The sequence below is a fragment of the Pteropus vampyrus genome, unplaced genomic scaffold, assembly GCF_000151845.1.
Source record: "Pteropus vampyrus isolate Shadow unplaced genomic scaffold, Pvam_2.0 Scaffold256, whole genome shotgun sequence".
Taxonomy (NCBI): domain Eukaryota; kingdom Metazoa; phylum Chordata; class Mammalia; order Chiroptera; family Pteropodidae; genus Pteropus; species Pteropus vampyrus.
This window is the reverse complement of record NW_011889037.1, coordinates 793,465-817,767: the sequence shown is the minus strand read 5'-3', so window position 1 is coordinate 817,767 and position 24,303 is coordinate 793,465. Positions and strand designations below refer to the sequence as shown.

The following is a 24,303-nucleotide window of genomic DNA, read 5'->3' as shown; positions in this document are numbered from 1 at the left end:
AACGTGTAAGAAACAGACCAGAGGCAAATGGACAGTGAGCGTGAAAAACGCTGAACTCAACAGAGGGCAAGAACAAAGCTGAGACTGCACAGGGCAGCATTCTCCTCCCCCGAGGAGACCTCCCGCCCTGCGGCCAGACCCCAGATGGGCCCATCTGGATGAACGAGCCACTGAAGTAGGCAAGAAGAGGGGCGGTTTCAACCGCAGGCCTGATGGGGACCAGACTGGTGTCGCCTCCTCCAAGAAGCCTTCCAGGCTGCAGACACCAGAGGGCAAAGGCCATCTGTGGGAAATGGAGGCAGCACCGAGTCAGAGCAGGTACCTGAACACTCCTGTGGCTGACGCGTAGCAGGGACCTCGCCAGAACGTGCTGACACCCACTAGGCAGAGGGCGGGCCAGGTATAAAGCACTCAGGGTGGGTTGGGTGGCCACTGGTGGTGCAAAGTGCTGAATTCAAGGACCCCAGAAGGCAGATAGGCACAGGCACCCTTCCAGCCCCGCCCACACGCGCACCCCATGCGGGGCGGGGCCGGGAGGTAGGCGGGGCCTCAGATGGAGTGGGGCCTGGAGTCGCGCCCCAGCCCACCCTTCCCCCAGAGGAGCTTGGCTGGCAGAGGGGGCAGAGCCCAGGCCATAATTTATGCTTCCCCGCCTATGCTTTATGGCTTTCTTAACTCGGCTCCCGCTACTATTAATGTAGTTAACGCTGAGATTACATCTATTTTCTGGCGTCGGGAGGTGATTTAGTGAGGCCACTTTTCCGGCGGAGGCGCCCGCACTGCTAAATCAAGCGCCTTGCCAATTAAGTGCTGACTTGGGAAGTGGGCACAATCTTAACGGACGTCTGACCACAAATTAGACCGGGCTCCTGACTCTGGGGAGTGCGCGGGGCAGCCACGGAAACCTTGCTGACTTCGAAGAAAGTCGGAGAAAAATAAAACCGCTCTGCCCCTGCCTGCTGGCTCTTGGTGCAGAGCCAGCCTCAACAGGGGCTGGGGTCCAGGCCCCACCTGGCTGTGGTGACTGCCCTGTGAGTGACGGAAAGTAGGGGTCATGCGGCCTGTCCCCACACAGAAGTGTCTGCAACTGGGAGCAATTAAAATGACGTTCAGATGTGCCCGTGATGCCTGACCCATTGCCCAGTCTGCACCCGGGTGTCTGCACAGGCCCTTGGATAGCGCTTCAGCAACCTGGTCCTTGTCGGAGCCCAGAATGAGGAGCGAGGGCCCCCTGGAGGAGAGGCTTGCCCAGAGTCCATCTCAGAGGACACACAGTGGCAGATCTGGGGGAGGCAGGTACAGAAGGCAGGGTGGGAGGACAGAAGGTAGCCGCCAGAGCCTTGATGAGACAGGCACTCCCAGGGCCCAGGGCCCCCTTGGTGCCCCCACACCCCACGGGAGTCTCCCGGCCAGAGGGCCCATTAATGACGTGAGGCAGGGCAGATGCCAGGGAGGGCCGGGACGAGGCGGTGGCCAGGCCACCTGAGGCTGGCCAGGAACCTGAGAGGGTACCTGCTTGTAAGAGCCCTTGGCCATGGTCCCCAGCAGCTGAGTGGCCTCAGACCCTGCAGCCAACACAGGGCGCCCGTCTTCCTGTGTCCCCAGACCTGCCTCCCTTGCCACCTGCAGAGGCCCTGGCCCAGTCCTGAGACTGAGTGAGGTTTTGGGGCAGTATCAGGCTGGCAATTGACATATGTGAAGAGTTAAATGTGATATCGATGATCTGAATGGTACTTTACAACCACCTCTAAAACCAGGATAAAAGTAGTGTTTAAAATAGTGTTTGACTGTGTCAAGGGCAGCATTTTCAGCTTTCTCTGCTCTCCGTTTCCAGGGACATCCAGGAGCACCAGTGCGGACACACGAGGGCCCAGGTGCTGGCAAGGTGTGGCCAGGAGGCACGGGCGCAAGCCAAGGGCAATGTCCTGGGGTTTCACTCCCGAGGCCCCCGCCCAACAGTCCTGCTGCTTTCAGAACGGAAGGGACGTGCTCTCCAGGCCGTCAGGCCCACCCTCCGCCCTGAGCTGCAGGACTCCACGGTGGTGGCTGTCTTACGGGGCCCTGCATGGCCCTGACTACTGGGGCTGGAGCAGCGAGGGGGAGGGAGGGGGGCGGCCTGGGCCGCAGGGGACAGCGGGCAGGAGCCGTTCTAGAGCAGGAGCAGCACGGAGTGACGCTGCACGGCCTGCGACTGCCCAGCGGGCCCTGGGAGCCCGGCGCTGCCACGTCTCCTCGCGTCCTGCCTGCGCTGGGAAGCCCGAGGCCTCCCTGCTCCTGGCTCCCCACGCCGAGAGGAAAAGCAAGAGCACCAGGCGCCGGGAGCAGGGCAGGGACGCGCATGTCTGTGGAGGGAGAGCGGGCAGGTGAGACACACGGACGCCTGGAGGCAGCGGCGGAAAACACGGGGCAGAGAGACTGGAGGAGGGGACAAAGGCTCAAGGGCCTGAGAGACACAGAGGCGAGACCAGCAGGACTCGGGGCTGGCCAGACGGCGAGGACTCTCCCAGCGAGGGCTTGTAGCAGAGCCCAGGACAGTGGAGCGGAGTGTGCCGAGCCCCACCACCCCCAACCTCGGCCCGGGCTCTGCCAGGCACCTGCGACCTACCAGCATGACCCTCAGGGACACAGACAGCAAGGACATGCCCTGGGCCAGCAAGCTCCAGGCCAGCTCACCATGGGTCCAGACCAGAGAGGCAGGTGACCAGCCCTAGTGACGGGCAGCTCCTGGCCTGAGACGGAGCACATGGGGCCTCCAGTGTCTGCCACCTGCAGATGAAGCCCAGATGCTGGCTCTCACGTGGTCTCCCCACAAATCCTCTGGCTACAATGCCTGTGACCCCACACCCCACACCAGCCATCCCCACAACTGAGGGGAAGCAGTGGAACAAACACCATTAAGGGGCGCAACTGTCACAGGGGCCGTGTGACCATCAGGAGGAAGGGCCAGGGGCTCAGACAGACCAGGAACGGCATGCCTGTCCCACACTACTGCTCCCACGAGGACCAAAGAGGGCTGGGAGCACAGGGGCCATGTGGCAGGCACTAGGGTGGCCCAGCCGAGCGCTAGTCCTGACCCTCTGCAGGGCTGACTGCCCTCCTCCGTCATCGCAAGGGGCCATCCTAGAGCTACACACACAGGTGAGGACAAGGACCGAATGAGCGAGCAGACGGTGGTGCCCAGCTGCCAAGGGCCCGATGGCAGAGGGACTGGGGTGCGTGCGAGGGCGCCAACTTGCCGGCCCACACGGGGTGGCTGTTCGACACGAGCAGAGGACTCTGGGAAACCATGAAAGGGGGAGGAAGGCAGAGGGCTCATCTTGGAGTATACACCAGCTGGACCCTGGCACCCAGGGCGCTGTCTGCCAGCAGGGGGCTGGGCTATGACGATCTGGGTTCTGGACGAGGCTACAAGGGGAGACCGGTGTCCTGCACAGAGTCCCGGCCAGGCCGGTTCTCCGTCACCTCCCTCTCCCCGCAGCCCTCCCCAAACCCTGCCTGAAAGTGCGGGTTTCAGGCGGGTGCTCCGCCAGCCACAGGCGCACAGGAGGGAGGACGCTCAGCTCTGCTGCCATGAGGCCGCTGACAGCTGAGAGGCCGGCCTCCCTCCGCAGACAGAGATAAATAAACCACCACGGCGCGCTTTGAACCGGCCTCCAAATTAAGAGTTGCATCTTTGCTGTCAGGACCCCGCCAGCAGTTTCCACGGCACCTCCCGTGCAGAAAGGGACTTCAGCCCCTGTATCAGGATGATGAAGGCAGAGGGCCCCCGTGGCACCCCTTCCTTAATGAGCAGCCGAAGGGATCGGTAAGCAGAATCTCACAGGCAGTAATATTTTATATAATCGCCGAGTGGTTTAAATTGAAAACCCCCAACTGAATCAATATTTACTGCATTGAAACGAAATGAATAGTAATAAGTCACTAAGCTCCCTGTCCTGTTTCATAAAATAAAAATTATAAAAATGAGCACAGGCGCACGGAGGCCATCACATTAACTTGCACAGCACTTGGGGAGCCGTAACCGCCTGTTCTCATCAAACAGGACTCTCAAACGCCTGCCAGAGGAGACCTTCCTCGGCGGCACTCGGGGGTCACCCCCACGGCCCTCCCCAGACCTTGCCTGGCACCCGCCGCGTCCTCCCTGGCCTCTGGCCAAAGCCTCAGCACCAAGACCCCTGCTGCGCACGCCTGTCGCCCTCGGGCCAAACTTCCGCTCTCAGCTCTTCACCGGTTTCCTCAAGCCCCACCCGAGCAAGGGGACAGGTGATGACCCTTGATGGACGCTCCTGGCCAGCTCCCCATGGGGGGAGAAAAGGCTGTTCTCTGGCCAGGCCGGGTGAGGGAGGCAGATGGGGCCCAGCAGATGTGTCCTGGGCTTGAGCACGAAGCAGCAGCCGGCTCGCCCGTGCGGCAGGCCCACGGAGCCCTGAGAAGGCCGGGCCGCCCCTCTGGCTCCAGGACCTCCACGGAGACCTCGGCCTGCAGGGTTCCCGCCACAGCGACCCTGGCAGAGACCAGAGCCAAGTGCGAGCCCGGGGGAACAGCTCCTTGATCGTGTGGCCAAGCAGGCGGCACAGCAGCCACAGGCACAACCCCGAGAGGGCCGAGCCCCTGACCCACCAGCAGACTCTGGGGCAGGAAAGAAAGCCCCCCGTGAGCAGGCCAGGCTGGCGCAGCAAGGGGCGGAGGGCGCCAAGCTCAACATGTTACGCTGCCCCTGCCGAGACCAGGAGACAGACGGCCCATCTGAAAACAGGCAGAGGGTCTGAGACACGGAGCGGCCCTAAATGAGCCGCGGTAAGCGTTCAACATCACTGGTCGCCAGGGAGATGCAAATTAAAACCACGAGCCACCCCTGCACATGGAGAACGTGAAAAGCACAGAGATGTCACACCAAACGCTGTGACAGGGACAGAAGGGGCACCGTGGCTGTGGGGCACCAAACGCGGGTCTGCAGGGCACGAGCAGGGCTGGCCGCCTCCGCGTGCCAGTCCCTGAGGTGGCGATGACTCGAGTGTCCCTGGAGAAGACGACAAGCAACTCTGAGATGAGCGCCGAGCGCTGCCCCGGGCCGTGGGGGGCGGGCCCCGGCACTAGGAGCCGGTTTGGGGTCGGGGAGGGAAAGTGCCAGGCGGGCCTGGAGGCTCAGAGACTGACGGTGCCTCATGGAAAAGGCAGGGTGGGGACAAACCCAGGGTTCAAAATGAAGCACAGTGATAACAGGTCATCGCCTGCAGGATAAACCAAGAAGCTGGAATCCACACAGTGATAAATGAGAAAATACAAAGCAGCAGGGGACAGGGGACCAAAGTGCCCTCACAGAAAACGCACCATCAGCACGGAAAGAACGAGGGGCTGGAATGAGCGGGCAGCGCGCCCTCATCTGGGAACTATAGGCACCGCCCGGCCAAGGTGCACCAGGGCTCCACGCTCCTCAGAAACAGCCCTGGCAACGGAGCGGGGTGTGGTGAGGAGCACGGGGCAGCTCACTGGGCTTCTCTCCGCGTGCAAAACACATACCGGCAAAGGGACCTGAGAAAGGTGAATGCCAGAAACCCCTGGGGACAGGGACCAGGAGTGAGTCTGGGAGCCCCAGGCCCAGGGTGCCCCCCACCAGCCCCCAGGACCACGGCTTCCAGGCGGGAGAGGCCTGACACAGGGTTGGGCCCCCAAAGGCACCTGGGGAGTGAGTGGTCACGTGCCCTCCCATACCACCCCGGGGCAGAGAGGAGTCAGCAAAGCCACTCATCTGGCGGCCCTTGGCCTGCTCTGCCAGGCACGCACTCGCCCAGGGCAGGGCCAGCTCCCGGAGTTCTAACCCGGGCACCGACAGGCCCAGAAGGTGGCCCACGCCAGATGGGCAGCTCGCCTCGCCTGCCCACTGCCCTGTGAGGGGACCACAGACACCAGGAAGGGCTGGCATGGCCCGAGTCGCCCAGGTGTGGGTGGCGCCTGCCCCGCCCTGGTTGCAGAGGGCCCCTGACCCGCAGGTGCCCTGCTCTGGTTTCCCCAGTGCTGTCGGGCACGAGAGAGAGCAGTAGCCCCTCCTCAGGGCCCGCTGGGCAGGCCCATCCCTGGGGGTCATGGGCATGCAGCCCAGGCAACCACAAGCAGGTGAACACCCCTGTCCAGCGGGCCAGAGAGCAGGCACAGGGCCCCCAGAATACTGGCTCCCCACCCCCACTCTCACCCCTTCCCCAGCACGCCAAGGTGGGCAGAACCCCCAGGCATCCAGGAGACGGGATGGGCCTGCGGTGGGCACTGTGGATCGCAGCCCGCGGGCATCCATGTGGATGCCCAGGCACAGCTCCCGCACTTGAAACGGACGCTGTTCCTGGAACGCAGCCAGTGCGGACTCTGCCGCCCCATCCACCAGTCACCTCAGCGCCTCCGCGGCCATGGAGATGTGCTGGCCTCGCCGGCCCCACGCCACAGGGGCCTTCTCCGCCACTCGGGTGGGTCTCAGCCCTTCCAGCACTCGAGGCTGAAAACTCTGGCCTGGTATCTGCAGGTGGGGCCCCGCCGCCCAGCGCTGGGGGGCCCTCACCAGGGCCGGCCACGGAGTAGCCTCGGGACAGCAGGGAGGGGAGTGCCCCTCACTCGGGGTTCACTCCTGCTCCTCTAACTGCAACTGCCTCCAGGGCAGGTCTGGGCCGAGCAGGGCGCACCCCCCAGGGGCTGAACCGTGCCCCCACACTCCATGTGGGAGCCCTCACGCCCATGTGGAGGTGGGCCTTGGGGAGGTAACAGGCCAGAAGAGGGTGCAGGGAGGGCCTGGGAAGGGCTAGGCTCCGCCCAGGCAGACTGCCTGTGCCGCCTGATTTCGGGGTCCCGGCCCGCAGAGCCTCAAGGTGCAACGCGCTGCTAACACTCCAGGCCTGCAGGTCTGTGCCGCTGCCCGACACCGTGACCAGAGGCACCCAAGAGGCCATGTGGAGCGCCTGGCCATCGAGGAGAGCCGGGGTGGGGCAAGGGGAGCATGTAGGCGCCCTGGCCACCAGGGGGGACACCCGTCCTCGCTCACGAGACGCCACTTTGGAGAAGCATTTCAGAGCCTTCGAAACCACAGCCCAAACTTCATCAAACCCAGAGATGACTCAAGATTCACCGCGGAGTCACAGAAGTAAAACGAGATGAAGTGAGGCGGCCTGGTGACCGGCAGCGAGTGACAGCTCCACGCGCGGCCGGGACGAGCGGCCTCTGGGCGCAGCTGCGTAAGCACAGCGGCTGCTGTCTAGTTCCACCTTCACGTCAAGTGAACTCGGAAAGAGAAAAAAAGCGGCAGGCAGTTTAAGGATATAAGTCACACTTCAGCTTCAGTTCCAATGAATGAACTCGCTGAAAGCCGGTGAAGACACAAATCTTGCAGCAAGACAAAAATGAAGCCCTCGCTCAGCAAGAGCCTCAGCCCTGGGGTGCCGGCCTCTGCCCGGAGAGCCTGGGCCTGCACACACCCCGAGCCCGGCCGGGCCCCTGGGGCCCTGGGCCCAGTTCCACCCGCAGCCTCCGGGCCACCAGCCACTGCCCCTGCACCAGGAGGCAGCACAGACGCGGCACCGCAGACACCGCCCCCACACAGGTGCGAGTCCTTCCTGGGAGGGGCCCGCTGTGCCCTGGACCCTCCTGCCCGGGCCGCAACAGGCACTTTCCTGGCCAGGGTGGCAGCCACCTCGTGTGCCCCCGGCTCTCAGTGGACAGGCCTGTTCCCAGACACCCTGCCCAGCAGTGCCCGCAGGGTCCAGCGGCTGCTGCCTGGCGGCCTCCCACCTGTCTGTCCCACCTCAATCCCTGGCTGGCCAACGGACCTGATGGGCTGACCTCCTCCTGGCCAGCTCTCTGGGTCACTCTTGGAGTCAGGGCCCCCCTAGGCGTGCCGGCCCTCCCTGCACCTCACGGCCAAACGGAACTGCTGAGGGGAGGGCACGCCCTGGTCACCCAGAACGAAGGCTGTCACGTCACCGCTGCGTCCCACCTGTTGGGCCAATACTGACACAGCACTGAGAGGGGGACAAAGGGTGAGGCCACCTGTGCGACCGTGGTGCACCGGCGCCCGGCAGGGTGGTACACAGTGGGCCACACCGCCACACGTCTTGGGCTACTGTGCTGCACATGGGATTCTAGAGAGGGCAGATGGGCCAAGGACCCTGCATTCTCTGCCTTCGTCCCAGATGCCAGGCCTGGGGACAGCGACAGGTGAGAAGAAACCCCAGTCCAGCTGGGGGGACGGCGGAGGCCGTTCAGAGCATCCAGAGATGGTGGGCCCCTCCTGAGAGGAAGCCCGCCCGCTCCGTGGTGAGGGTGGGAAAGGCGAGGGGCCCTGACATGTGGGGTGAAGGCTGCAGTCAGAGTTAGGGAGGGATCCCCATCCTCGCCCGGGGCAGGGCGCTGTCCAGTCCCTCTCGGGACAGGGGTGGCAATGGCTCTGCCACCCTCACAGACTTTCTGATGCCAGGACCCTGGTGGTAGCCACCACCACTATGAGGTGGTCGTCCCTCAGCAGGAGAGCAGGGACCTGCCAACGCCAGCAGCTGGTCAGCAAGGGGCTATGCCGAGCCTGGGGTCCGACATGGCCGTGCTCAGGATGCCTGGGGGCGCCAGACTGCTTCACAGGCAGCAGCCCTGTGGTCTCAGAGCTGGGCGCCGACCCCACGGCCTTCCCGCTTGCCCAGGGTCACGGAGCAGGTAGTGCCCACCAAGGCCCCGGGGCCCCCAGAGCACACACGGCTCCCCTCCACAGTGACCACATACATGTAGTCAGTGTCTGCAGGAGAATGGGGTTCGGGGCCACCATGCCAAAGCTGGCCCTCCCAGCCGCTGGACCGCCTACCTCACCTCCCGCCTGCGTCCACCAGCGCCAACCCTGCTCACTGAGATGCCTAGGCCTGCTGGGCCCGCCTGCTGGCCTCTCGGAGAGTCCTCCATCCAGGGTGGGTACACACCAAAGGAGAGCCCTCCGTCCCCGGGCATAGGCCAGCTGGTGGCGAGAGAGCCCTGCTTTCTCCTTGGCCCACGCTGGCCTGGGTCGCTCGACCGGCCCAGCCCCTCCCTCTGCCAGGGGAGAGCTGAGGAGCCTGCGGCTTCACGGAGCAGAGGCTGAGGCCGTAGCCAAAGCCAGTCGGCCCCAGAGCCACCCTGGGCCTGCTGACCACACACAGGCAGCCCTGGCCCTGTTGGAGCCGAAGGAGGCAGGCGGGCGGGCCCCAGACTGCCGCCGCCCGGAGACGGGCCCTTTCTGCTGCGTGGACAAGCTGGGCTCAGGTGTGCCCTCCCAACAGCAGGGCCGTGCCACCAGCTGGCAGCCGCTCTGCTGAGAAGGCCACCCCGGCCAGGGCCCAGGTGACCTTGGGTGAAGGAAGCCCAGCTCGCGGGCAGCCATGCTTCTCAGGGCCTCCTGAGCTGCTCAGCCTCAGCACCCCGTACCTACCCCGCCCTGCAGGCCAAGCCCAGAGGCCAGGCCCCAACAGGGCCCAGAGCTCTGTGCTCACGGTGTGACCAGCAACAGGCCAGACAGGGCCGGGGGAGGCGGGGGTTGGAGAGAGGCCCCACTGGGCACAGCCCCGACACACACCCTCTGCTGACATCCGGACATGCTGGGGGTGGGCTCGGCCAAGCTTCCTCCCACTGGGAAGGTGCTGAGGCCAGAGGGCACGAGCCGGGGCTGCAGGACCCGGGTCTTCCGACAGCCGGGGCAGCCTGGGGGGCCAGACAGAGCCAGGGCATCCGGGCGTGCACGGCCTGCCCTGCAAGGCAGCTGGCCAGGCACCTCCTTCGCTGGGAAACCTGGGGGGAGCGGTGGCCACAGCAGGCTAACAGCAGGGCCTCCCCCCGCAGCCCGCCCATCCACCTGGCCCAAGGTGGGACCTTACGCACCTGCCCACACGGCACGCAGGCGCCCTCTCAGCACCCCCGACCCTTATGACCAGTCTGCCCTCTACCTGATGGGTCTGATGCTTGGCTGAAGGTGCAGGGCAGCTGCCGCCTTGGGGGCGCACGTGGCCACCTCCCTCCTACGGGAGCCCTCGACCCTCCATGCCTGGCATCCATGTCGCTCAGCGACCCAGTCAGGACCTAGCACACTCAGCACGGGCTCAGCTGGCCTCAAACTCAGTGCTGAGGCCGGGACGAGAGGCACACTGGTGTCGCCCTACTGAGTCACCCCCAGGCCCCCGCTGCACTCCTAGGAGAGGCGGGGACTGGCCAGGGGTGCTGACTGCAGGAGGGGGGGCCGGAGCAAGAATCAGTAAATCTGAATCTCATTCATGATGATCTGGGGCTCTTATTAAGTAAATTAATTTAAGTTAATTTAGCTCGATCCTGACTCCCGACCACAGTGATTTAGTGAGGGGGAAATTGCATTAGGAAAGGCCATGCTCACCAGATAGGAGGACGGAAGAAAATTAGACCCACTTAGCTCCGTGAATTAATACGGAAATAGCAGGTGTAAATTTAACCTTACTGAGAGAGCGAAAATTATCTTCATAAATTTGTAGAAATAGCCCTCAAGATGCTTATAAATCTATTTAAAACAAAAATATTACAAAAAGTGCAGTAAAATTAATTTAAAATATACTTCCAGCTATTGCGTCCAGAAAAGTAGGTGACAGAGACAAGTTTCCTATGGAGAAGGGCAGTGGGCACCACTGGCCACTTGGGCGGGCTGAAGCCGGCACATCTGCCGTGGGCCACAGGCTACACCTCCTCTCCCCATGGCCCAGAGCCACGCCATCACTGCCCAGAGGATGGCAGGGCCTGTGGGGGGCTGGCAGGATGGCCCCTACCCAAGACTACAGCCTCTCTCCCAAGGCTATGTGCCCTGGAGTGCCCACTGTACCCAGCTGGAAGCCCACACTGGACCTAGGGGCTCCCACACTGCTCCCCCAACAAGCAGGCTCTCAAAAGGTGGACAGAGGGAGGGGGTCGGTCATTGCCTGATTCCCACCCAATGACCAAGGCCGTCATCCCCACCTCTGAAGAAAGGGGCCATGCCCCCGCACCGGGCCTCCTGAAGCCCCACGGCTGAGCAGGCCATAGAGAGGGGCCCCCAGAATCCACCCCTAACACTGCCTCCCTGGCTTCTCTAGCCCTCCTGCTTCTGAGCTCAGGGCACCCAGAAAAGAAGGTAGAGCCGGCCAGCCCTGCGGGCTCTCGGCCAGCAGCAGCCTGCAGCAAGGCCACAGGACCAGAGCACAGCGGGCAGGAGGGCTGTAGCCTCCCTCTGCCTTCAGCCACCAGACAGACAGCAAGATGGGCCCACAGGTTCCCCAAGGGGGCTGGCTCAGGGCCCAGCCTCTCTCACCACGAGGTTCTCCCTGAGGGACATCCAGGCGCAGCTCATGGTGCGGCCCCAACGGGCCACCAGCTCATGGCTGGCTGACACAGGGGTGCGCGTGTGTCTGTGTTTGCATGCGGCGCACAGGCCGGCCATATATCTGGGGCAGAAACTGCTGAACAGAACAATCCGCCCACTCCCCAGCCAGCAAACTGTGGAGCAAGCCCTTCCGCGCAGTGAGCCTGGTCCCCTTGGCCCTCAGGCCCCACCCTGCGGCCTTGAAGTCTGCCAGCCCGGTCCCAGGCTCACAGGGGCCTGGATGAGGACCTCCTACCTGGACAGGGAGAGCCGCCGTGTCCGCCAGGAGGGCAGGGACAGGGAGAAGGGGGTGTCATTGAGAGGTGACCCCTGGGTCTTCTTGACGATGCGGTAGCGTGTCTTGATCACTTTGCTGGTGGGAGGGGTCCGCAGGGTGTGCAGGCTGGATGCTGCAGAGAAAACCCAGACACCGGCGGTCAGGGGGGAGGCAGGGACTCCCTGGCACCCTCATTCCAGCCCCACCCCACACACACGTCCCCCAGAGAGCTGGGCGCAGGCCTGACGCCCCGGAGCTCCTGTGGGTAGCACAGAGGCGCCCTCGGGCGGGTCTCAGGAGGCTTGAGATGCGAGCACTCAGCTCCCTCTCCGATGACCCCCAGCGAGTGCCCACGCAGATGACGTACTTAATCACTTCAGCGTGATGTATACCCCGGCTTCTCTTCCTGCTGAATGTTTCATGCAATTAACAGGGCTCTGTTCTGCCCGAGCTCCCTTACACGCGATAGCTGGCAGCTTCTCCACAGCTTCGCAGGACACGTCTAATTGCCTAACTCTCATAATATGCAGCGCTAACTGCCCAGAAACTAAAGCTGCCATAGCACGGGGACACAGACGTCTGGCTTCCCCTGCGGACCCAGCTCCCCTAAGAGCCAGGCGGCCTCGGGCTCCTCCTGTGGCCCTCTGAGCTACAGGCACAGCGCCCAGGGCTTGGCTTGGAAGGGGGCTGCTGGCAGGACCCCAGCAGCAGGTGGCTTCCCACCCCGAGACACACACGCGGGGCAGCGCAGCCAGCACAGTCGCTGGGGAGCGTGGACAGAGACCAGGGGCACATGTGCCAGGCGAGGCCCCCAGGGAAGAGCACACTCAGTTTCACCGCCCAGGCATCAGCATGAGGGCAGCTGTGACCCCTGGGCCAGAGCGGGCTGGCCCTCGGCTTCAGGATGCTCCAGGAGGAAGAGAAGGACAGTTGCTCAGTGACACCAGACCCTCAGGGCCTTACAATCTTGCTGCTTGGTGCCAGCCCTAGGTGGGGCCGACCACCCGCACTCTGTAACCTGTGCCTGCTGTCCTAGGCCCTAAGGAGACATCCTCCCAGAGACCCCTGACCCAGACAGGAGCCATCCCTGGTCCACAAATAGTTACAGTAACTGTCAGTAAAAACCACTTCTGAACCCTGAACTCAACAGCCCTCCAGCCCACAGCTGGGACCTCCCTGAATCTGCACCTCGGCCCAGACACCTCCTCTCCGGGCTCCCCCCATCCACTGGACTCCACAGTGCCCTGGGGTACCCTGCCTGCCGCCCAGGGAGCAGGAAAACCCAGCCCAACAGGAAACACCGTGCCCTCACAGACTAGGCCACGTGGCCCAGGGACTGCTGGGAGCCGGGGACACCTCTGGCCCAGGGTCCGCCGGCAGAGACCCTCTGCCTCCCTGCCCCTCCCCTCTCCCTCCGAGGGCAGAGGCAAGTGCAGCAAAGCCAAAGGCACAGTGGCATGGCCTGGGCTCCGGCTCTCCCCGAGGGAGTGATCTTTAGCTCTGGGCACCCCCCGTACACTGGGAGGGAGAGAAAAGCCCAGCACACAGTGGGCGTCAGTAAATAAATGTTTGCTGAATTGAATTTTCGAGGTCTACAAGCAAGAAGAGACCAACGAATCAATAACAGCTTGTTCCAACTAAGAACGCAAGAGCGCGAGATTGCCCTGGAGCTGCTGCCAAGCCCCAAGCCGACCTCATGGCCTCCAGGCTTCCTGCTCCCGCAGCCCCGGCAGCTAGACAGCCCACCTGTCTGTGCTCCCTCGCCGCCACCCCCAGCAGCCCCACTATGCCCTGTCTGTGCCCTGAGGGCTCTCACGGAGGCCACCGCCCGCTGCTCTGGGAGAAGACGAGCATGGCACCATGCGGCCCTGCGGCTCAGGGCTGCTCTGCACAGGTGGGGAGGAGGGCGGGGCTGGGGCGTGGCCTTCACTCCCCCGTCACCCGCAGCGCAGGGAGCCCCAACGCCCAGGGCCGGACCTTCGCCCTGCTGCAGGACACTGCCTTCCCCCATCCCTAGTCCCGCAGATGCCACGTCCTCCAGGAAAGCCCCAGTCCCCACTGCCCACAGGACCGGACTCCGCATTCTAGAAAGCTCCCCCCGGCACACAGTGCCCAGGCTAAGTGAGAGCCTCCAGGCCGGGCCCTCAGAACTAGCATCAGGGTTCGCAACTCGCTCCCGCGGGACGCAGGCCCACTGCGAGGTCAGCTTTCCCATCACCCCACTGCACATGGTACCCGAGTGCCACTGCTCAGAGAGCCCAAAGCAGCAAGGCCTCCTGTCCCTACCGTGTCACCTGCTATACATCCTCACCCCAGTGGTCTTGAGAGGCAGAGGAGGGCTCCCCGGCCCCCCACCCACACAGTGGGATGTGACCCCCACAGCCTGGCTCTGTCATTCCACAACGGGCAGCTCAGACACAGGCGGTGGGAACACTGACCATGACCCAGGAGAGAACGGCCCACGGAGCTCACGCCCAGGACACCGAGGACTCAGCAGGGTGGGCAGCTGCGTGGCCTCAGCAGAGCAGGAAGTTCCCTCCCGGGCCTGCTCCCCAGGGGGCAGGGTAGGCACACCCCAGCCCCCCACCGCGGCTTCCCCCACTCCCGCAGCCCCGGCCAGGCAGGGCTCCCGCCCACCCTGCTGCTGGCGGAGGCTCTGTGTAGATAATCGTGTTATTTAGATAGGACGTTGGTTTAATTCCCTTCATTACAGGCTCCCAGGGCTGTAATTTTTCCTCCGCGTGATGTACTCCCCGTGGCACATTTCACTCAAATCGAGCCCTTCGCGCCTTTATTGCCAGCGGGGCCGGGCGCGCGTTATCAGGCCCGCACACACGGCCCTCTCCGCCCCGCGTGCGGAGGTCACTTCTAATGACTAATCGATCTCATTAGCTTTCCTAATTAAAAACTTTACTACCGCGATGGAAGACAAACTGCAGAAAAACTGCTGGCATCGTGTCTGAAGGGCACGCGGGCCCACCCGTCCGCAGGGCCTGGCTCCCCGCACGGCGCCAGCCCAGCCTCTCTCCGCTCCCACGTTCGCGGAGCCATGGCGGGGGTGGGGGTGCCTGGAGAGCATCCCGGAGCCCTCCTGTGCCCCAAGACCAGGGTAGCTGTTGGGGACCAGCCGTCAGGCGGCAGAGCCTGGGCATCTGGCTCTGCATGCACTGCCCTCTGTGCCCCAGGGGCAGAAGCAGGAAGCTCACCAGCCCCTCGGGGTCTGGGCAACACGGGGTGGAGAGGAGGAGGCGACATCTGGCAGGGGCAGAGAAGCAGGGGGCTGCGCACTGTCTCCGCTCTGCTCCGGCTGTACAACGCCGGCCCCCGCCTCCCTCTCCGAGCCACCGCAGCAACAGAGCCCGCAGACGGAGGTCACGCTCTCACTGTTTTACTGTGCAGCAGGAGTTGAGAGGGAGTTCAGATTTTTATGGACCTTCAAAGGAAGATAACCAGGAAGAAAACGAGTTACTAATTTCACAACCGTTTAGTAAGAAGAGGAAGCCAGAACGGCCAATGCGCGGAAGAACCGCCTGAGGCCGCCGCGGGCAGAGAAGAATGCCCCCAGAACCAGCCCCACGGGCCGAGCCTGCGGCCGAGTGTCCCGGCGGCTGTCCAGCTGCCCATCCACTCCCCGCATGCCCACAGAAGTAGGACAGGCTCCGCTCTGTCTGGGAGCGGAGGAGCGGGACGGACACCGGAAGGTACGCCACCCCGGCAAGTCCCGACCAGGCCTCAGGCTTCCTGCCTCTGCGCCTCACCTGGCAACGGGCCGCGGATGGGGACACAGGGCCTCCAGAACCGGCAGCCCAAGCAACAGGCTAAAAAGGCCACGAGACGACAGCTGGACTGTCCACAGCTGGGCTCCCCACCTGCGTTCAGACGCCTCTCCCCCAAGCCTGAGGACCAGGCAGGCACTGCTGTGAAGGGACATCCAGGGGGCACAGCCGCTTCGGCCCTGCCTCTCAGCTGGGGGTGAGGACAGCTGAGCACAGCCCGGTGACCAGTGTCGAAGCACAGCATAGGCACTCGGCCTCTCGGGGCCACTGCGGTGTGGCCAGGCTGAGGGCAGGGAACCAGGGGATGGTGGCGGTGGCGAGGGCCGTCTGCTGGCCCGGGCTGTCCCACCCCACCTGGTACGCGCAGCTTCCTGTGCCGACCGCCCGATCTGCCCTTCAGCAGCAGCCGCCGATACATCTTCTAACCTCCGACCTGCCCGGTACTTCCCCGTCCACAGCCAGCCCCACGAGGCCGCATCGTGGCTCAGCTTTTTCAGAAGCCACACTGATTTCTGCCCCATACACGACTCTCCCTCTGCAGTCGCCCCATCAGCTGTCAGTGGCCCCACGTGCATGGGAAGGCACAGGGTGCAGGGGTGCCACCAACTAAAGGCAGCTCCCACACACCCACGTTCTTCCTGCTTCCGTGGCCTGTAAGGTCTTTCTTCCAACATCACTGCAGTTTTTCATGACGTGCCAACTCCAGACCAGCCTGGGATCTGGCCTTGGTAACTCCAGCCCTAGAAGAGGACCTTCTAGCACAAGGGGACAGAGCAGGGAGGAGCTGAGCCACACACAAGGCCTGGCCCTCCCCAGCACAGATGTGGAAGGAATCTTCTGATGGGCTGCTGGTGGCCCCCGGGGCACTCAGGACAAAGAGGACCCGGAGAGAGGGCAGAAACCTGAGCACTTATGGGACGCGGGCATGCCTGTGGGGCCCTCCCCTCCCAGCTCCCTGAAAATCCTCCTCCTCGGTCACTGTCCCTGCCCACCGCACAGCCCCGGGAGGCAGGCCCGCCCGGACGGTTCTCCGCGACAGCGGGCCTCGCCGATTAACTGCCTGACGAGCCATGATTACGACGAAAGGCGTTCAGTGTGCAGTGAGGTGCCCACAGTGGGTAGGGCACATGGGACGTGCCCTGAGCAGTGACACTGTCAGCTTGGAAGGAACAGGAGGGATCTGGGTGGGGTCCAGGTAGCACGGCCACAGAACCAGGGACAGCAAGAAGCAGGGGAGAGCTCTAAGAAGGGGGTGCCCTGGCTCCTCCTGGTGGCAGCGGGGAGGTGGGCTGGGAGCTGCTGGAAGCCCAGGGAGGGGCCTGCCCTACGCAGACCGCTTGGCTTGGGGTGGGCAGCAGGGTACGTCCAGGAGGCTGAGGAACCACGTGGCCATGTCTCCCCTCGGGGCTGGGCTCTCCCTCTCCTGCCCTGTCCCCCAGCCCACCACGTGGGAATGTTTCAGCAAAGGTTCCCGGCTCAGAGGGGCAGCTGCTCAACCCCAGGAAGCCACCAGGCTCTCCTCACTTCCAGGGCACTTGGCCTGCTCCTCTGCCACCGGGTCGGGGGCACAGGAGGGCCCCACCCACAGGAAAGCACTGTGGGAGCACGCGCCGGGCAGGCTGGGCTCTGGTCAGAACGGGGCGGGCAGGAGTCTGCACTCAGCCCAGAGGAGCCAGCCCCTCGGGACTGCTGCCCCTCCAGCCCAGTGGGCGGCCAACCTTCCAGAAGGAACAGACCATAGCCCGCAGCCATCACGTGGCTCTCCGTGCAGATGGGCAGCCAATTCTTCAGCGGGACGCCTGCTAAGGAGGCCGCTCCTAGAGGTCCTCCCCAGAAGACACTTGGGGGGGGGCGGTCCCGGTCCTGTGGGTCTGAGCCTAAAAGAGGGCATCCTGGCAGTGGGGATCCGGGAGGTGGGTGGCCCCATGCTGGATCCAGCCATGCCCACTCTGTGCTCCCTGCACCCAAGGTGAGCTGTACGAGGGCCCCAGTGGACAGGGAGACGGGATCACAGGTGGGGCGAGCACCCCGGAGCACGCCACGCTGATGGCAGGGGGCCGGCATCGGAGCCGGGCAGAGCTCCAGGTCCAGCAAGGCCATGCCCCGAGCACCGCTGTCTGCCTGCCATCACGTCCGGCTGGGAGGGTTTCCCCTTTGTCTCTCGAGTGGCCTCGGCCTTAAAATCACATCATCCGCCCTGTGAGTGGCAACATCAGCTCCCCGGGGGCAGCCGGTCCCCTCGCCTTCCCGGTGGTCAATGCAGCGCGCAGCCGGGGCCGCGACCCCTCCGGTCCCCAGTGTGGCACGTGGGTGTCAGGCGCACACCTGCCTCGCCACGCACAGGAAGTGCTCCCACGTGCCTCCTAAACTGGGGACCCGGGGCCCCCATAGCCCCCTAGACTCTATCTGCAGACCACCCTCCGGTGAGGCGACAGCAGGGTGGTTTCCCTTGTCCTCCGGGCCGGCCCCCGGCCCGCCACCACCACCGGCCCACTCTGCAGCCCTCATGGGACTCAGGTCCTTAGGGAGCCTCCCGGCCCCTCGGCTACCCCAGCCTCAGTGGCTTAGAAAACACCCCAGGCTCCACCAGATGGTCCCTCGGGCCCACGCCAGGCCTTTCACAGCCACGGTCCCCAAGGAAAGCCGCGCTCCACCCTCATCACAGGGCGAGGGGCTGCAGGTTAGTGCTGAGGGCACCACGGCCCCGCCCCAGGAGACAGTGACCGCCCCACGAAGTGTCCCTGGCAGGCTTGGGGGGCCCCACGGCTTCCTGCGAAACAGGAGATGGAAGCCACTGCCACAGGAGCCTCGGCCGCCCTCCCAGACCTCCAGTACCGCGCCGTCTAGAGGGGGGGGCCCGGGGCGGCTGGCTCTGGCCAGCTCTGGTGGAACACCCTTGTTGGGAAAAGTGGAAGCCTATCCCCCTCATCCTTGCCACACAGAACCCACAGTGCCCGCTGCACGGCAGAGCTGACAGGCACAGCGTCTCTCTGCGCAGATGGGAGGCCGAGCCCGGAGCAGGAAAGTGGCCTGCACGCCATGCCCAGGAGGACAGCGCTCAGGCTGGGCCAGGCAGGTGCTGGTTCATGAGGCCTCTGCTCAGGGGCCTTTCAGGAAAGATGGAGAGGGCTCGACTCCCACGTGACACCAGAGGGGGCCACACCACTGTCCTGTAAACACTGCCAGACACGAAACTGGCCCCAGACTCCCACCTGCCCCCGCACTGAGGGAGTCTCGTTATGCTCCCCCGGGGCCCTCACACACGAGCACCGCTCGCCCGCTGCCAGGCCTGGGCCCCCACTGCGCTTAGTGTCCCAGACCCCGGCCAGCCCCAGCCCAGGCCCCACAGGAGCACGGAGCATGCCGGCACAGCGCTTGGCCTTCCTGCCCCTACCAACACGGCCACAATGCCACATAGCAAAGCCCCTGCCCCCTGAACAGTTATTCACGTGCTGGCGGGGGCTGTCCTTTTCTCCAAATGAGCTGCCAGGCAGCCAGCCGGCGCAGGAGGCCGCGAAGGCCCCACCCCCGAGCTCGCTCGGCAGGAGCTGCCCGGGACCTGCTCTAACAAGCTTCAGACGCGGGCTGACTGGAATCACAAGGTATGAATCTTTATGAGGCTAATAAATCACTCCACTTTTCCTGCGCTGACGGTTCCCAGCACTTCAGACGCTGGAAAAGCCCGGCTCCCGTCCCAGGACTGGGGCCCTCCTCTGGCAGCGGCCGACCGCGCAGGGGCAGCGGGGGCAGCAGAGGCCCCGCCCAGGTGACCCGAGGCCCCGCCCAGCTTTGTGGGCGGAGGGTGGCACGGGGGCCAGCGCTCCCGCAGGACCAACGAGACTGACTAGCGCCCTGCCAGAATCAGCATGAGGCTGGTGTGGGGAGGATGACCCTGGGGCGGATGAGGGCAGTGGCCTCCCTGCCCCTGGGCCTCAGGCCTGCACGACCACAGAACTGACCGGCTCCATTGGTTGGTCTTCCCGCCCACGGCCCGAGGCCCCAAGGCGCTCGAGACCCGCCTTCTCGCTGTCCAGTGGTGGTTGGATCGGGAGCTCAGCCTCTGACAAACATTTACCGATTATCAAATCACAGTGGCAGCCAAACAGAGCCATGTGTCACCCAAGCAGCTGACGGCAGTGCAGCCTGAGGAGCGTGGGCAGCTCAGTGATGACAAACCACCGCTGTCAGCCGCCTGTCCCACAGCGGGCCGTGTTCTCTGCTGTCCCACGCTACCTGGTACTTAACGACAACACTGTCAGCCCGAGACACAGCGCCGACGCCGGGGACTGTCAGGGTCCTATTAGAGGGAAGATTGAGACCCTGCTCTTCTTAAGCTCACTCAAGCAACACCAGCCGCTAGTTCCTACAATTACTGTGCACGAGCCATCGATCGCACGCTGACACCTGACCCGTCTGTATGAAATGGGAGTAGTTTGCTCTGTGACAGTCGCTATAGATTATGGGGGGCGGGTCTTCCCTCCCCATTTAACCATCGCTCTATGGGATGGAAGAGGGGAAAGTGAGCACCTCCCGCCACACACCCCACCCCAGTGTGGGGCCCAGCACAACCCCAGGGCTCAGGAGGCACATCCCTAAGGCAGAGGTGACAGGGCGGCAGACACCTAGGGGATCCAGGCAGAGCACACCAGAGCAAGAGACAGCCGCACGCCAGGCCATGCGCTCCAAAGGGCAGGGGCTCAGTGCCATGCAGACCGCTCACTTTCCTAGGACCCTCCTTCACGGAGAGGGGACAAGGCCGGGCTGGGAGCATACTCGTAAGCAGTGACCGCCTTGACATGGGTTTGTCCAGACATAGCTGGTGCTCACCCTCCCCCCACAGACCCAGGCAGCTTGGGGGCACGCTCTGCTGGCCCCGGGACCTTAAGCCTTGTCTGAAGTCAGAAGCAGCTGAGACAAGATGTCCTGGGACTGGGTGTCCCTTAGCCTGTTTCACTCAGGCCCCAGGATGGCCAGCGCCCGTCAGCACAGGAATCAGCCATGGCGGGTCCTGGGACTCAGCTCCAGCCTCCAAAGACAAAACTCATGGCCCAGTCCCCATTCTGCTCCCCTCGTCCCTTGGCCCTTCTGCGCTCAGAACCCAGCCCTGACCTCGACAGCCCTCAGGACCCCGTCTGCGGCCAACCTCCTGCTCGCCTGTGGCCCCCTGCATCCAGCACCATGGAGCCCCCAGAACACAAGGGCCAGGCCCCGGGCCACCCACAGGACTCACGCTGATAGCTCTGCAGTGGCCGTCTGCAGCCCTGCACCCTGGGGTGGGGTGATGGGAGACAGCAGGTGCTGAGCAACCAGCACGGCCGAGCCTGCCCAATTAAATGGGGGAGGGGGGCCTACAGAAGGGCAGCTCACCCCTCATCCCAGACCTGGGTGCTGGGCGGGGGGCCACGCTCCCTGCCCATGCCCCGCAATCCCGGACATCCTGTAAGATGAGGGCCAGCAATGCCCCACACTCAGAGAGGAAACCGCTGCCCAGCCACCACGTTTGCCATCACGCTGTCCCACATATGCACAGGGCCACCTCCACAGAGCCACAGGTGAGTGGACCGAGGGGCTCCACGAGGAGGGCCAGGCTCTCGGCCTCAGCTGCAAACAGCTGTCCTGGGAGGAGGGGAACAGCCCAGCTCCTGGCAGCGCCGTGGCGTCTGTGCGCAGGCCTGGGGCGGGGGCAGCACAGAGTACAGCCACGCCATGTTCACCAGAGGTAGCCACAGGCACTGCAGGTCGGAGCTGTGGCCATGGATCTCGGGGGAGGGTCTTTTCTGGAGGGAGGTCAGGCTGGAGGGGACACGCCCGCCCAGGCATGTGTCCCTGGGATCCAGTGCTTACCGCAAGGCCGAGGCACCCCCAGCCTTCCCTCGGGGGCGCAGTTTACCCTGAAATGAACTCCTCAACCCCTGGTCTCAGCAGAGCCCGAATCTCTGCTGCTGACAACAGTGTCCTCTTTAAACATGCTGCACGCAGCACCTGGGGGACCCACAGGGGACTCTCTTTGACTGAAGTCCTGTTTCTTTCGGCTCATTAAAAGCTAACTGCCTTCTGATTTCCATGGGAGCTTGTCTCACGTCATTTCGCAGCCATCCATGCCAGCCCTTCACACTCACGGCACCAGAGGGACAGCCGCAGAGGTACGGGCGTGTAAGGCAGACCCTGGTCCAGAAAGTCCAGGCCCCATGGGGCACGAGCCTGGCAGAGGGGACGAGGATGTTCTCCACTCCGCTGGCCCAGAGGAGACCCAGGACCAGGCCTCAGCTCCCCAGTGCCGGGAGGGACAGGGCATGGCAGGAAGCACTGGGGGCACTGCTGGCGGGGACCAGAAACCAGCTGCACATGGTCACCTGGTCACTCCAGCACTCCCATGTCCACTCACTGGGCCCAGCACTGTGGGGCAGAGCTAACAGTGCCCCGGCCTAGGCCCAGCCCGCCACCCCCACCCACAACAATCCAGGGGGCATGCTGGACCCTGTGGGAAACCTCCCCACTGCACTGTGCATGGGGGGCTGGAGCCCACGCCTCTGGAGGCACCCCTGAAACGGGCCGTCCTGCAGTCCATGAGATGTGCCGGGCCAGACGGGCTCCCGGCCTCCCAGTGCTCTGTCCGGGAGGTGGCTGTGCCCAGCACAGGGACTGCGCTGCAGACACATACTCTCAGCACGTCCACTGGCTGTGGGGCGCCCTGCCACCCACAGTCAGACAGGCCCGTGCTGCCAGCACCGTGCGCCCACTGCCCTTCCCTCCGCCTCCTCCGGCCAGCTGGGCTCCAGGGCAGCAGCCGCCGGCACACCTGGCACCGCGGGAAGTGCAGTCTGCACAGGTGGCACCCGCCTTGGGAGCCCCAGGCACTGGCTCCTGCTTGAACCGCCACTTCAGCGCCCCACCGCTGATACGAGGGACGATGGGGACGACAGCTGCCAGAGCCCAGCATGCGAGTGACGCGGGGCCAACGCGGAGAGCAGAGCCCGCAGGACGACGGCCCAGAGGGGCTGCCTGGACACGGGTACTCCCGGGCTGAGGGCCCTGGGTGAGCCAGAATCCCCCCGTCCAGATGGGCAGAGGTGTGGGGCCAGCACGTCTCCCAGGGCCCTACCACGCCCACAAACCGTAACCAGCTGAGGGAGCAACGTGCCAGGGACGAGACCCCTGGCCCGGGGCCACTCCCCTTGGACACCCACGGCATCCTGGCTACTCAGGCCATCCCAGAAAGGGCCCCAGACAGGGTGGCTGACACGGAGCAGGCCCTGGGTTGCTCCCTCACCCCCAGCACAGCTACAGCAGGTGGGGGACAGGCTGAGGGACAGAGTGCCTGACTCGGAGAGCACTGGCTCTGGGTCCCACAGGAGCCTCTCTAAGCGCAGCACCTGCAGGTAAGCTGGGGCCCCTGTGCTGGTCACCTGAGGTTCAGCCCTGGAGGCAAAGAGGATTATGGGGAGGGCAGCACCTTCTTGCATGTACACAACCCCCACAGCAAGGGGAGCTGCCAACCTCCCTGAGCTAGACACCTTATCCCAGCCATGCAGACCAGCGCGTGCTGGGAGCAAGGGTGTGGACCCAGCAGGCCCTGGCCTCTGCAGACCCCTGTAGACTCCGGGCCAGCGACACTGGAAGTGTCGGGGGCCCCACGGCTTAGGGCTCCTTCCAGCCAGGCCTGGAGAATGATGCCTGGGCAAATCAACAGTAACTGGACACCTCACGATTAGAAGCTGCTGGATTTGCGGTCGTGTGTGGCCACGTATGTCCTTTGCAAATCCCAACAATCTAGGCATTTAGACCCAGTGTTCAGATTGGAAGGTACCTGTGTGAGTGCAGAGAGCTCCAGGCCACACGGGGTGCTGCCCAGGTGGCTCCAGCAGGGCCCGGCTCGGCTGTGGTGCCTCCTCAGACTCCTCCCAGCCCAGCGCCCTCCCAGCCTGGGCCTTTCCTGGAAAAGGCGCTGGCCTCCTGCTGTGAGAAAGGCCCCTGACAATCATGGTCCGCAGCCTTGGGAAAGCCGCTACCACCTCCCGTGGTCACAAAGAGATGGGATAAGCGGAAGGGCCACAAAGAGCAGAGGGCCCCACGAACACAGGCTTTTCCAGGGTCATGCCATGTCCCTAGAAAACTGACAGCTGAAGAGGAGCAGCCCGTGGAGGGACGCAGGGCCCCGCCCTTCTAGGACAACCGAGCCCACAGCCCTTGTGTCCCTCCCTCAACAATCAACAGTAACTGGACACCTCACGCAGAGCCACCCGCAGGACCTCAGGAGGACAAGAAGCAGAGGGTCTCAGCTCAGACTCTGGGGGGAAGTGCCCATCTTTGATGCTCATCCTGAGGGGGCTCCATCCATGTCGATGTGCTCCCACAAGGACACAGAGGGCAGGATGGGCTGACCAAGTGGACACAGCCCTGAGCGCACCACCACCCACCCACTGCGTGCAGGCTCCAGGGCAGCACGTCTGTCCCCAGTGTGCGAAGCCCACGCTGAAGCCCCTCCCTGCCACCTAGAAGGAGGGAGGGGAGGGGTGGGGCCGTGCTCTCAGTGGGGAGGCCGGGTGGCACCAGGCCCTGCTCCTCCTCCAGCTGCCTGCAGCATTAGATCCCTTGGGGGACACAGATCAACAAGCCACTCCTGTCCTAAGCACAAGGTCCCCAGACACTGGGAGCGCCTTTCTCCCCCACAATCATACGCTGTGCAGAAAGGCGCCCTGCACACCCACCTGTGGATGGGAAAGTGGGCCCTGTGATGCAGGGTGGGCTGAGTGGGCCCCACCGCCCCGCACTCCTGCCCCCTCACAGACCCTGCTCTGCTGGAGCCTGCTGCCACACGGAGGCCCTGCTGGCAATGCTGGGGCCACAGCCTCCTCCTCCTGAGTGTCCCACAAGCCCACCCAGCGCGGATCCCCTCCCGGGGG

General features: G+C 64.2%; 1 protein-coding gene across 1 annotated transcript in view; it reads right to left on the bottom strand.

Annotated features, from left to right (window-relative positions):
* The window catches only part of ZC3H3 (zinc finger CCCH-type containing 3), a 69,183-nt gene that overhangs the window by 28,861 nt on the left and 16,019 nt on the right, over nucleotides 1-24,303 (bottom strand). The window contains exon 4 of the mRNA XM_023520288.1: nucleotides 11,604-11,757. Coding sequence (XP_023376056.1) covers nucleotides 11,604-11,757 — 154 coding nt within the window. The remainder of the gene's footprint in view (nucleotides 1-11,603; nucleotides 11,758-24,303) is intronic.